The 12,946-nt window shown below is 36.9% G+C and overlaps 2 protein-coding genes across 3 annotated transcripts; one reads left to right on the top strand and one right to left on the bottom strand.

Moving 5' to 3' along the window:
* The first annotated feature begins 705 nt into the window (after positions 1-705).
* On the top strand, positions 706-7,468 carry LOC135471096 (deoxyribonuclease-1-like). 2 transcript variants are annotated; one of them, XM_064750146.1, is made up of 8 exons: positions 706-889; positions 1,869-2,141; positions 2,889-2,983; positions 3,533-3,616; positions 3,873-3,991; positions 4,384-4,651; positions 4,900-4,996; positions 5,298-7,468. In XM_064750146.1, the coding sequence occupies exons 2-8, from the start codon at positions 1,980-1,982 to the stop codon at positions 5,481-5,483; spliced, it is 1,011 nt and encodes a 336-aa protein (XP_064606216.1). In that variant the 5' UTR covers positions 706-889; positions 1,869-1,979; the 3' UTR covers positions 5,484-7,468. The 2 variants fall into 2 exon arrangements, with proteins under 2 accessions (XP_064606216.1, XP_064606215.1); XM_064750145.1 differs by having other exon boundaries at positions 4,900-5,407.
* Positions 7,469-11,717: 4,249 nt separating this feature from the next.
* On the bottom strand, positions 11,718-12,266 carry LOC135471012 (monocarboxylate transporter 12-like; the record flags this gene model as incomplete). The annotated part of the gene is made up of 1 exon (XM_064750059.1): positions 11,718-12,266. A coding segment is annotated over exon 1 (540 nt), but the record flags the coding sequence as incomplete, so codon positions are not given.
* Between the last annotated feature and the right edge of the window lie 680 nt (positions 12,267-12,946).

The following is a 12,946-nucleotide window of genomic DNA, read 5'->3' on the forward strand; positions in this document are numbered from 1 at the left end:
CCAAGCAAGATCTTAAACTGAAAAGAAAACCCTAAAATGAAGTATGTATCATAGAAATCTAGTTTTTTCGCGACAGAGTTTAGTGGTCTTTCATCTGACATACACTTCATGATAGTGATATCTTTACCCTTTGACTATATACGATAAGCCTACATAAGTTTTTTTGCTCACCTTTGTGTACTATTATCTGTGACGACAAAAGAAGAATAATATTATCTAAAACTGAAATAATGGTTTTACTTTTAAGAAAGCAAACTAATAATAGCGTGTAACAAAGCACAACGAGTGTACTTACAGAGCGTAATAACTACCTAGAACTTCTTCGGAATTATGAACAATTTCTCAGGACTTTGGAACCCATGTTCTTGAAACTTAAGAGAAGAAACTACCAGCCAAATAATATCAAGATACGAATATCAAGATACGATTTTAAATACGTAAAATCATGGGATGTATGCCTTGCAAGAGTAGTGATTGTAGTGAAAATACGATGTGTTAAATAAAGGGAGGCAACTCTTAAATGTTAAGGTATTCAGAAACAGTAGGAGCACCCAGGGCTGTATTAATACATGGATGACTCATGCAGTCTTCCGTCATTTTTATTTTCCGCAATTTAAAAATCTCGCGGTCTATTTATATACAAACCCCACGCGTAAGAGTTGTCGTGTCATTTATCTGCTGAAACACGTTTGTGTCTGTCGGGTTTCATGACTGAATACTTAGGTGGCTGTATATATGCGACCGTATGTACATTAGCCATCCGTCTAGTTAACCATGAGTTCAGCATACCCGTACATGCACTGGTAGGACTTGCTCTGACAGAAGAACTGTTTTGTTTTACAGCCACCGGCCTGGAACACACTATAGATCACGGCAAGAGATTAATCCTGTAAATACCCATATGTATTATGTATACATGTATACCGATATATACACGGTGCGTGCTATATGGCTCTGAGCGTTATGACATAGGGCCTATACCGTGGTGTCCGACATACATGTATAACTCGGTACACACTGTGTATACATATCCTGTTATTGATTGTGACGTCTCTATACTTACAGGCGTGCATATATGCGTGTATCTATATATAACATATGGTAGCCAACTATATCCGAAACATGCCTGTATGTTATCTGTATCTGCCCGCGGGTATAGGAGGGTGAAGCACAGCCCAACGTGTAAAGCTAAGGAGCTTAATTCTATGTTTCACATCCTCTATGTGGCTGTACTTACTTAAGCTGGGCAGAAACATGTGCACATGTATGTCCTATATATGGCGCGTGTATATAGATGTACTGTGTGTGATTGAAATGCGTGCATGGTTTTACAGGTAACGGTCGTAATGATTGGTGATTCTTGACATCCTCTATACATCATCCCGGTAGAGCAAGAATGACCACCCGACAAGATGCACCATGGACATGAATAAAGAACACCACAGTATAGCTATATGTATCTGAGCTGCGCCTAAGATATTTCCCATTGTACGCGACCTGAATTTATCGACTTACACGTGGCTAAATGTAGGCTACACAGGGAGACACAGGGATACTGTATAAGGGGCACTTTTTCATACTTAGCGTTGTATATACAGTGCGTGTGCTTTGATTTCTATACACAATATGGACGATGTATCCACCAGGTCATGGAAATGTTGATGTTTGTCGATTCCAGTATTTGTTATTGCCATTATCAGAATTGGTGTTGATAACAGTTGGGTCTTTATAACTTTTGTTTGACGAGTGCGAATTTGATGCCTGTAGATAATTGAACACAAGTTCAATGGCATTCAATCACATAAAATAGATTCCTTTGAAATGCTCTAAATTATTGTATAATGCATTTTTGTTTTGTTTTTCTCCAGCACCTCAAAATACCAGTTTGTAACATATACAGTGAAATAGCCTATATATGTGATGGGAAATTTATGGAGAAATGCAACTGCGTTGCAACTTGTTGACAGAGATCAAAAACCATGTCCATCCAAGCAATAACCTTGATAACACTGGCGCTAATCGGGGTGTACATAACCACTTTTACAACAATGGCCGATGGATTCAGAATCGGGGCTTTCAACATTCAAATATTCGGCAAGAAAAAAGCGGAGAATCCGGATGTAATGAACACAATTGCTAAGGTATGTCGTGTGGCCTCATTGTTTTTGTGCTTATATGGTAATAGACAGGGCTTGGCCTTGAACACCACTTCAGGGTCTGTGAATGTTGACGCTTAGAACCACATTTTCAGAAAATAAGTGAATGTCCTCGGCCATATATATATATATATATATATATATATATATATATATATATATATATATATATATATATATATCCCAAGACGAAATTTGATTCGTTGCAAATCATGTCATATGATATCGTTTCACCATTGCAAGCGAAATCTGAATTTTACATACGAAAGAACAATTACTATTGTTACTTCCCATTGTTAATATTCTTAACACAGTCTTAAATGAAGGTAAAAGGGATCCAAGTACACTGGCATGGTATGCAAGGCCTTCAAAATGCTCCTTACCGTGTATTGTGAATTTTTCACTCATAGATGATGACAATATAGTGTACTGGTTGCATATGTCGATTATACCAGGTTTCAGGTTATATACGAGGGTCCTTGCATGGTGCACATATAATGTTTTGTAGTGTAACCAGATTGCTTTGGTTAAACCCCGGTTTAATCAGGGATCGATCGGAAATGGATATTCCTCCGCTTCCGTTCTGCTGAGGCCTTATTACTCCTGTTTATTCCACCCATGAAACCTACAGTCAAACAAAAAATATGAAATTGTTATATTATATATTATTTGAATTATGCACAAAATTTAAATAACGTGATTAACACAGTTGATCCTATTAATGTTTTGCAGATTTTAAGGCGATATAACATTGTTCTTATACAAGAAATTCGGGATAAATCCGGAGAAGCTATCAAGAAGCTTCTACAGGAGGTTAACAAGTACTCGTAAGTCACCGATTCATGATACCAGTAAATGCATAAATATTGATAAAGGAAAAAAACAACATGAAATTTTATCATAATTTTAATTATTGGCAATTATCAGTGAAGGTAATGAAGGTAAGGATATATGTTTTGATATATGCATGTTTAAGGTTTGGCTCATTTAATGACGGCCAAGGGGACTTACAAAAATAACACTCAAAAATTCCATATCGCTACTATAAGGCAATCAACCAGGAAATTTCATGTCCAAAACAATGCAACTTCGCAAATGTCAGATTCATTCACACATTAAGCATGAGACACTGTTAAAATTAAACGCACATAATACGTTTGAACGAAAGCTGTCTGGAAGAATGATCAGTCAACAGTTTCGATGATGTCCAAGCGGGATTATATTAATTCAGTTATTCAAGGACGTCTCTCTCTCCCCATCTCTCTATACATACATACTAGGTCCATTCTGAATTAGCATACCGTATTAGTATAATGAATGACTTGATTAATCATAAACTCTCGTTAATTTTTTTCCGATGCACATTTGTTTTACAGAGGGAAAAAACACAAATTTGAGATGATTATAAGTGATCGCCTTGGTCGGACAAATTCGAAGGAACAATACGCGTTTTTCTACAGGTAAACCGTCTAAAAGTAATTTAATTTAATTTATTTCGTGGATATGTTATCTGTCTTTCCCATCTAAAAGGCAGTGTGTTATTTCATGTTTAGAAAGACATGTGGAATATATTATTTTTTTGTAGCAGCCTATGGTCATATCTGCCGAAAAACGTAGATTTTTAAAATGGCATTGTTATTGTCAGATCTCGGCGCTGTCCTGGTTTCATTCTCTGCGTTTAAAATGATGAACAGGACATATTGTCTCTTTTTGTAGAACAGCGGAAGGAATCAAAGTCGTAGACAGTTACCATTATGACGACGGGAGCGAAGCTACTAAGGAAGACACATTCCAAAGGGAGCCATTTGTTGTACGTTTCCACATTCCACAGCTAGGTAAATGGCCCGTCATGCATCATTTTTATAAATTATCTCAGATATGAAGCTATAAATGATATTTATATTTTGAGGCACTGAAATAACATCGAGACATACACACATCTCTTTTGTCAATCGTCCTTTAATTTAAAAGTATAAGGCCAAAGTTTGAAAATTTAATAAAAGATATTGTGATACGAACCAGTGATTACTGATAGGCCTATAGGTTCAACTTACCTGAATTCCTGATTTTTTAAAATCTACTTCACGAATGGTCTAGCTATGCTTATCTCCATATGATCCTTGCTTTTTAACAGGATAGGCAGCAAATTAGTTGCTATGAGTCTGCAATGATGATGTATTTAACTGTGTCATCTATATATTTCTTTTTTTCTTTTGGCCATTTAAAGTCGTGAAGGACATCGCCATGGTTGCGATACATACAGACCCAGGACAAGCTGTAGCCGAAACAAAGGAACTCGCGCGTGTGATTGATGACGTAATGAACACATGGAAGATCGATGACGTCATTGTGCTGGGTGACCTAAATGCAGACTGCAGCGTTTTTCCAAAAAAAGCGTGGAAAAATCTGTCACTGAGAACCAACTCCAAGTACTTCTGGCCGATTGGAGACTCTGTTGACACAACGACAACCAACACTGATTGCGCGTATGATAGGTATGCATTTAAATTGATTGGGCATATTTTTGGAGAAAACTATAGAGCCTATGAGAGACATGAGCTCTTGTGAGTTCCATGTGGGGGCGCTCGCGCGTATCGCGAAAGGTGGGGGTAGAACTCGTTTTTTTTCATAGGCCATATGCCGATTTATTTTAAATCGAAGTATAGAATAATATACATGAAAATTATAAGGAAGGTGAAAGCGGATTTTGATGTTACTGACCGATGTTTTTTCCAACTGACAGGTTCATACTGACCGGATCACGTTTAATCTCATCATTTGTTAAGAATTCCGCGCAAGTCTATCACTTCGACAAAGCTTATGGATTGGACCAAGAACAGGTAAGAAAATGGAATACAACTAATTCATCGATGAGATATTGTGCTAATAATGGTTATAGTATTCTTTCTTATACCTCACGTAGTTTCCTTCACAGCTCGGAGGCATGCAAGCTGAGTGGAGTGTTTAAAAGTGCGGAGTTGAATATATTTGGTTTTATAGTGTTATTGCCTTTGCTTCGCTGTTGGATGAACCCTTTTTTCTATGTTCGTTTTACTCCAGTCCGGGTGATCCTGTATAAAATAGTATGTTAATTTTCGTTATTAGTCTTCTGTTGTACCAATGTTTCTTTTATAACTTTAGGCTATTGCGATTAGTGACCATTACCCCATAGAAATAGGCCTCGCGCTGGACACTGGAGGGACCAGCGTGGGCGGAGATTCTTCAGACCCTGGAAATTGCTGCTCTAAGGGAGGGACAGGGTTGTGTTCAACACTAATTTCAGCTTTTGTTTCATGTTTTGCGCGGCTGTTGAATGTAAGAAATTAAAGATACATTCACATGTAATGTCCAATATTGCACAATATTTACGTCATTTCGATCATCGCGAACAGTTTAGTGTCGTCAACATTATGGTTTTTTTTTAATTCTAAAACTTATGGGGGCCAAAGAAGTTTCCCAGTCACTAGTTGACACAGCGGTCGAGTGAAGAAAATGGCACTTACATTTAAAAGATTTCCCCTCAGATATGGGAGCATTTTCCTGAGAAAGAAGAGTGCCATTTTTCAGGGGCTTCCGCTCAGCCGTCACCTACCCTCGTAAGGGTTAGGTCAAAGCACTACCGTCGGTGGTATCTTAGAGTGAATAATAGTGCTTCTGTGATTTGTCATATTCATTCATTGCTCACCAAGGTCGTTAATTAACCCCTAGAATACATTAAATTCATGTATTTATTAAAGTGTCGTCGGGGTTATACGATGAGTAACATTTTCAGCCAGACTAGTGGTCAGTTTGTCAGTTTGAAAATAGACTGACCGTTTCACATGAATGAAAATGATATGCAACCCCTCCGAGGGAGTTTGAGGAATAAGAAACACTGAACCTGTTTAGATGATAATAGAGCCTATGCCTAAACCCCGATACGAGGGCTAGGGGAAAAACAACCCATGCCTTTTCGTAGGATCTGTTTGGTTTGATCTTTGAAACATTTTAACGGCTCCGTAGAGCTTTGTTGTGTGCAGTAGTTGCACCTGCTGGGTTACTGTTTACGAGCTAAATCACATGTAAAGAAGCTGTGATAGTTATTTTATATACTCATGCTGAATGCGTTGTGAGAGTAACTTTAAAACTTAGGTATATATGTATTTTTATATCTGTATATGTGGTAATATTTTACACATTTTCATCTATATGTGATCTGATAAATTGACATCATTCCTTGATAAAGGAACGGGCATGGTAAGGCGGGGAATAGAATCCAGTTCACGAAACTGACTATAGCTGTAACTGACAGCTGCTGACACTCTCGTAAGGCTGCTCCTTTTTTCAGTTCTCTTTTACTCTTTTTTATTTGACAGGCATGTGACTTATAAAGCCCCAAATATGTAGTGGAGTAATGTATAGGTCATAAAAGCGAAAAATGTTACCTGCTCCAGTCACACTGAGATATCTTTTTTTTTTTGCATTAGACATTGTAGAGTGGGGAAAATCACTGCACCACAAATCTAACTTTCTGAAAAAAAAAACAATCAATTAAATACATATGTAACAAATATTCAGCCTTATAGTTCCCCTACGCATAACATAGCCAAAGAACCACTTGTGCCCTCAACCAGGATTCACGTATGACTGTTGTTACCACACGTTACGTAATTCCATAGTTTAACAGTTACTCATTCTAATTCATAATAAAACTTATTTAATACAAGATAGCATATATCTTTTCTTACACAAAAATATGTCACCAAAGAAAAAAAAAGAAATACAATGGTTAGAACTCTCTCTAGAGGTGCAAGCTACTTTCAATAATGATTGCATTAGTATACTGTACTAAGAAGGATACTTGACAGGCTATGGCACAAATACGGATTTCAGACTTGTCAAAATATAACAAAACTTATCACATTATAAGTTTCTTTTTTACATATGAGGAAAAATGTTAACCAGAACGAAACCTTGACAGCACGTAGAAATACACACATGAAAGCCTCAGTAAAAATATTTTTCTGGTTAACGTTGATCTTCATACTATAAATTAAAGACACAGTGCCTCGTTAGAGCGGAGTGCTTTTTCGGTGGGTTATTACTAGGCAAAGATCTCTTTTATGGCCATATAACTTTTATGGGTGATTCGACCAAGATTTATGCTTCTGATCTGGACATTTATAGAGCTGTGCTGGGATTTTGAAATTTGAACTTCCTTATCGTACTTCTCTGGGGCAAATTCCCCGCCATGCCTTACCTTACCGGGGCTTTTTGGAAAGGTAAATTTACAACTTTATTTTGTAATGGTTTACAAAAAAGAATATATTTAAAAGGTGTCTGATATTCCGTGTCCTTGTTTTTATTGCTTATACGAATGGCGCCAGGAAGGAGCTATTGCAACTTTCTATGTTCCAGAGGAAGTCACCGCATAGCATAAGGCCGCAAGCGAATCAGTAGGAGCTAGATTCGAACTCGCAGTCATGGACACTATGATGTTCAGAACTGAGACATTGAGGCATGTTGAGCAAGAAAGTGCCTCCTCTACCAGTATTTAGATACATAGGCCCGGTTTCACGAAACTTCCTAAGTCCAGTGAATGGCTAAAGTCGGTGTTTTTTTCAGGGTGGAGTGTTTCTCGACAAAATTTGTCAAACGCTTCCTAAGCAGGCCTATAGTAATATGTTACTTAAACAAAACACTTTTGCTGAATCAAAATGACTTAAGAAGTTTCGTGAAACCGGGCCCTGAGATATTATAACACGTACGATATGCATGACTTGTGCATTTTGTGAATTGCTACTTCTTTGTGGCTACGTATATGCATGTGTACAACATCCTTCTCAGGCCTTTCGCTGACGGAGGGGTATGAAGTACCTCAGTTAAGACGGATATCCTTTAAGCAGGTCACTTGCTTGAACCCATGTATTACCTACTGATGCGACAGTACACTCCAGGCAGTTTCGGAAGTATTCGTCATGTCGTATATTAAAGTGAAATATTCTCAACACCGAAAACAACAAATAAACCAAATCATTTTAACCTGTTGTCTGATCAAAAGAAAAATATACGAAACCTAACTCGATTTATTCCTTCTTTATGGTCCAAAATTGCTGAACTATGAGCCGATTTCACAAAACAATTTTTGACTTAGTCGAAAGTTAAAACCTCCATATCATGAACAGTTTATGGTCTCTCCATGAGGTGGGTCAGGTATGGGGGTGGGGAAGGGTCAAATATTGGACATACTTAACTTAACACTTGTGAATGGGTCTTAATTTTTTCTTTTGTCCTGAAAATAAACGTTGAAGTCACATTTTAATTTTCAATACTAGCTTTGTAGAATTGTCCCCAAATTCACTTGTGTAGCGGCTTATAGTATAGATAGAGTTGTAGCTGCACAGGAGAGGCGTGAATACAATAGTCCCTCGTTTTCGTTGCCTTTTACTGTATCATACCACAGAGATTAAACGATCATGAAAATTGTTGACTGTCCTTTATTAAACATAGCATAGCAAAATAAGAAATGTTTACAGAAATTATATATATACTTGTATAAATAAATTTTCTTGCATTTACAGTTTAAAACTTGCATGGTAGAATAATGTATAACCTGGCACACGTAATATATTCGCCACATTCTAATAGACTCGATGATTATGGCTTTATCCTATTTTCTTTCATAGCAAACGTCGGTTAAGCCATTCTAGCACAATTATAAAGAATACTTTTATATAGCATAGTATTCAATACACCTCATAAGCATATGTAAACATATTGACTCATACACATAACTCTTACAAAAGAGGGTTTTTATAAAAAAACCCTGAATGCTCAAGGCAGTTTAGCTCCTCAAACCTACATGAGAGTCATGTCATATAGCGTCATATAAAATGCATACATAATATAATATCACATTTATAATGTGATAACAGTAATCTGAATTTATTGAGCTCATAGGATAGGATTTTGGAGGCAATATTTCCCTCCGATCTATTTACACTTTAATGGCAAGATAAATCTGATGGGTGAATGGGCGTTGGCACACGTTTATAGTATAACAGTCTTTTAGTTTAAGTACTAGGGTATATATATATATATATATATATATATATATATATATATATATATATATATATATGTGTGTGTGTGTGTGTGTGTGTCTGTGTGTGTGTGTGTGTGTGTGTTATATATATTCTGCTATTTACAACGCTTGTATGTTCTATACGTCTTGTGGTGGTTGATATATATATATACACTGGATATTTGTATAGAACATACGTATAGAACATACAAGCGTTGTAAATAGCAGAATATATAATCGCGTATACATACATCCATATACATACATATACATACGTACAGCCACAGCCATATATATATATATATATATATATATATATATATATATATATATATATATAAGAATTAAAAAATAATTTGTAAATTTGTAATTTTTTGCTGTGAAAGGGGCTCACGTGAAAGAGACTGGGGCACTGGACAGAAAGTTTAACTTCGCGATTATTAATTTGAATATCAATACAAGCATAAAGGAGTTTAATATATAGGGTAGTAGTGTTAGATGAAAATATATGTAGAAATGCAAAATGCCTATTTCTCTTCATTCTCGCTTCACTTTGATGCTGGTCAGGTATAAAAAAGCCACAAAAAAGTGATATGAATGAGACAATCAAGACCTGATATAAATGATGTAAAATATTAGCTAAGAAAGGAATTCACGATTATTTCACCATGACAGCATTTTGTGACTGAGTTACCAGTATCTATTACACACTCTCCTTAGTTTATAGGTATAAATTAAGGTAAAGTGATATGACTATCCGTATCATTACTACCATGAGAAAATATGCATAGTGTTGACAGTATTTACGACTTCAATATAATTAAAGACGTTCAGCATAGAAATTAAAAACCAGAGAAGCGATTGCCGTGCGACAGCTAAGAAATGCTCACACGTAACCGGTGAAATACGGCCTCTTCGATTTAGTAAATGCTTAATATTCGGCAAATTAGATGCCCACTATAGCACCATACCTTAAGCAGAATTGCGTTAAAAAATGCAGTGATGTTAACTGCCAATGTAAGTATATTGTTTGAAGCGGCATTTATATGGGAACTGTGTAGCCTACGCATTAAGTATGTCTGTCAGAGCACGAAAAGAAAAAAAACAAAAAAAACAAACAAAAAAAAAACAAAGGCTGTAGACGCCATTCATCTCCATCACATATCCACATAATGCTGACATTACGCGTGTGTCGATCCTCTCGTTATCGTGTACAACTGCCCCAAAAAACGTGGAATATGATAATACATGTTACCCACATGAAGGGTAAAAATATAGCTGCCATTGATAGTAAGAAGCATGCATGATATTTGTAAACATACTTAAATCTCTTTTGGCATTCCATTTGTCTTTTACAGGGCCAGAGTTCGTTCAGCTGTTTGAAAAATATACCCTGCCTCAAGTACAATTTATACAGTACAGTCCTTATAGCTTAGACATGGGCACAATTAACGTGTAACTTTTTTGTCCCTGAAACATATATCTGATTTTTCAACAGTGCGACGAGTCCTTAAAGGGAAGTTAAATGATGAAATGCACATGTATAGGGTAAACATACATATATAAGGTCTGTGTAGGCCCATCACACATAAAGGCCGAGAGTGTAATGCCATTTGCGCTAAATTTCACGCATCAAAGTATTTTTTCAACTGAAATACCAGGCGTGTAAGGGCTGTTTGGTTGACTTAAGGGCATGGGGAGTTATTTTCAACATGAAATGTATTATTAGGTGCGTAGATAGTGACTGACTGCTTCTCATCTTGTGTTACCATCTCGGCTTCTACATTCAGGGTCATTGCCGTCGTCCGTCGTTTACAACAGAAACCTGGAATTACGACAGCGGCCGATATAAACATTATCGCGGCTGATACAAGGAAGGGCCATCTATAGCTGTTTGTCATGTCGAAAAGAGCACCTAGAAACAAGTAATGAAAAGTAATAAATAAAAGTAATATACTATATTAGAAAATACAAAATGGCATTTCCGGTCATGCGCTATATAAATAGAACTGTATAATCAAACATATAGATTTCATTTAATGCATTTTTGGGTCAACTGACATCTCCCGTACACCCAAAAAGTCACGCCTGACCAATAAATGCCGCACAGCACCACTCTGGTCCCATTCCCCATAGTGCCACCTGGACTTGTACGCAAAACAACAACAATTTAGTTTAAGCAGACAATATGGACTATGCCTTTGATATCGGTTCTTTACGCCAGTACTTCTGTAATAAACGAGATTGATTTGTTCTCCCTTACCAGCAAGTGGTGGTCCCATGACAAGCGCGACTCCGTTAATGAAATAGGAAGCTGTGATGGCTCTTTCTATCTTTGAAGTCTCCACAATAGTTGCTGAAGCAACCGTGTGTGCTACAATGAAACTTCCAAACGTACATCCAAACAAAGACGCTAAGATGGCCAAGTACAGGAACTCCTGCGTTGATGGGAAAAGAGCTATGTTAAATCCTACTACACAGGTTGATATACAATAAAGGACAAGCTTGTCTAAACGCTTCATGTTGCATATAATACCACCGATGAGGCGTCCAACGAGGTTTCCAACGCCGAAGCAGGACAATAGAATGTTTACCTGGAATCCATTCATTCCCATCTCAATGTAAAAATCTGCGCCAAGAATGATGGGGACAGTAACAGCCAGTCCCCAAATAAACGAGCTCAAACAGAACAAGATGAACACTTTATTCAGCAAGAGACTTTTCCCAGGGGTCACATGCAAGATGTTGTCAAGATTTGCGCTAGTGTTGTCCGCTTTCGGTAACTTAACTGGACGCATTAGTGCTCCAGCCACGCACGTGTTTAAACAAATCCCAGCCACAATGTACAGCGATGGTTGCCATGTGTAATGCGAGATAAGCAGCCGCTCTATCAGGGGAATTACCAAAAGGCCAATACCTCCACCAGCCAGAGTTAATCCAGATGCCAGGCCTCGATATTTCTTGAAGTACAGGTTTGCCATGACGATGGACTGCAGGAAGACCATGCCATTACCAATGCCTGCACAACAAAAGTGCATTAAGTCTCTTTCTTTACATTTTAGTCTATAAAAATCAGTTGAAACTGCATAGCAGGAATTATGCACTAGTACTCCGACAGACATTAAACTTTTAAAATAATTTAGAAAATATCTGTTTTTCTGCATGACTTTGTTCAATTCAAACTATTTGCATATGGTTACAAAGACATCTCATACTCTCTTTTAACACGGTTGATATAGTATATAGGAACTAAAATGTCTTGCTTAGTAAATGGAGCATAACCAAAATACTAAAAATATTATGAGGATATTCTTATATAACATATTTGATATGAAATTGTGAATTTTGAAGTCACGCTAATAGTTTTGTTAAATAATACCGTTCGTACAAATTGTATATTTGTCAAAATATTCATGACACACTTTGATGCTTATCACTGAAACACATCTTCTGAAATCTTGCAATGTTTACCTGTTGGCCTTAATGTTGATTATGAAAATGTTCCAACAACTGAACAAGTTTTCTGCAGGAGCTTTGCAATGAGATTACAGCATCGTAATTTATACGACCCGTGAAACTCTTGTAAAGGTTTGGCCTATAAACACAGCAGCATATATCTGAATGGTACATGGCTAGTATATAATACGCTGAAGTATCATGCTTTGTTTAAATACAAGAAACTGGCGTAACTAAGCAAGACTTACCTCCCATCACACTAAATGTACAA

Source organism: Liolophura sinensis, chromosome 7, assembly GCF_032854445.1.
Source record: "Liolophura sinensis isolate JHLJ2023 chromosome 7, CUHK_Ljap_v2, whole genome shotgun sequence".
Classification (NCBI taxonomy): Eukaryota; Metazoa; Mollusca; class Polyplacophora; order Chitonida; family Chitonidae; genus Liolophura; species Liolophura sinensis.

Excerpts from the sequence above, each read along its gene's own strand:
- LOC135471096 (XM_064750145.1), top strand. The coding sequence starts at position 1,980 with ATGTCCATCCAAGCAATAACCTTGATAACACTGGCGCTAATCGGGGTG. Across the intron at positions 2,984-3,532 it reads CAGGAGGTTAACAAGTACTC|AGGGAAAAAACACAAATTTG; the intron begins GTAAGTCACCGA and ends TTTGTTTTACAG. Across the intron at positions 3,992-4,383 it reads TTTCCACATTCCACAGCTAG|TCGTGAAGGACATCGCCATG; the intron begins GTAAATGGCCCG and ends GGCCATTTAAAG.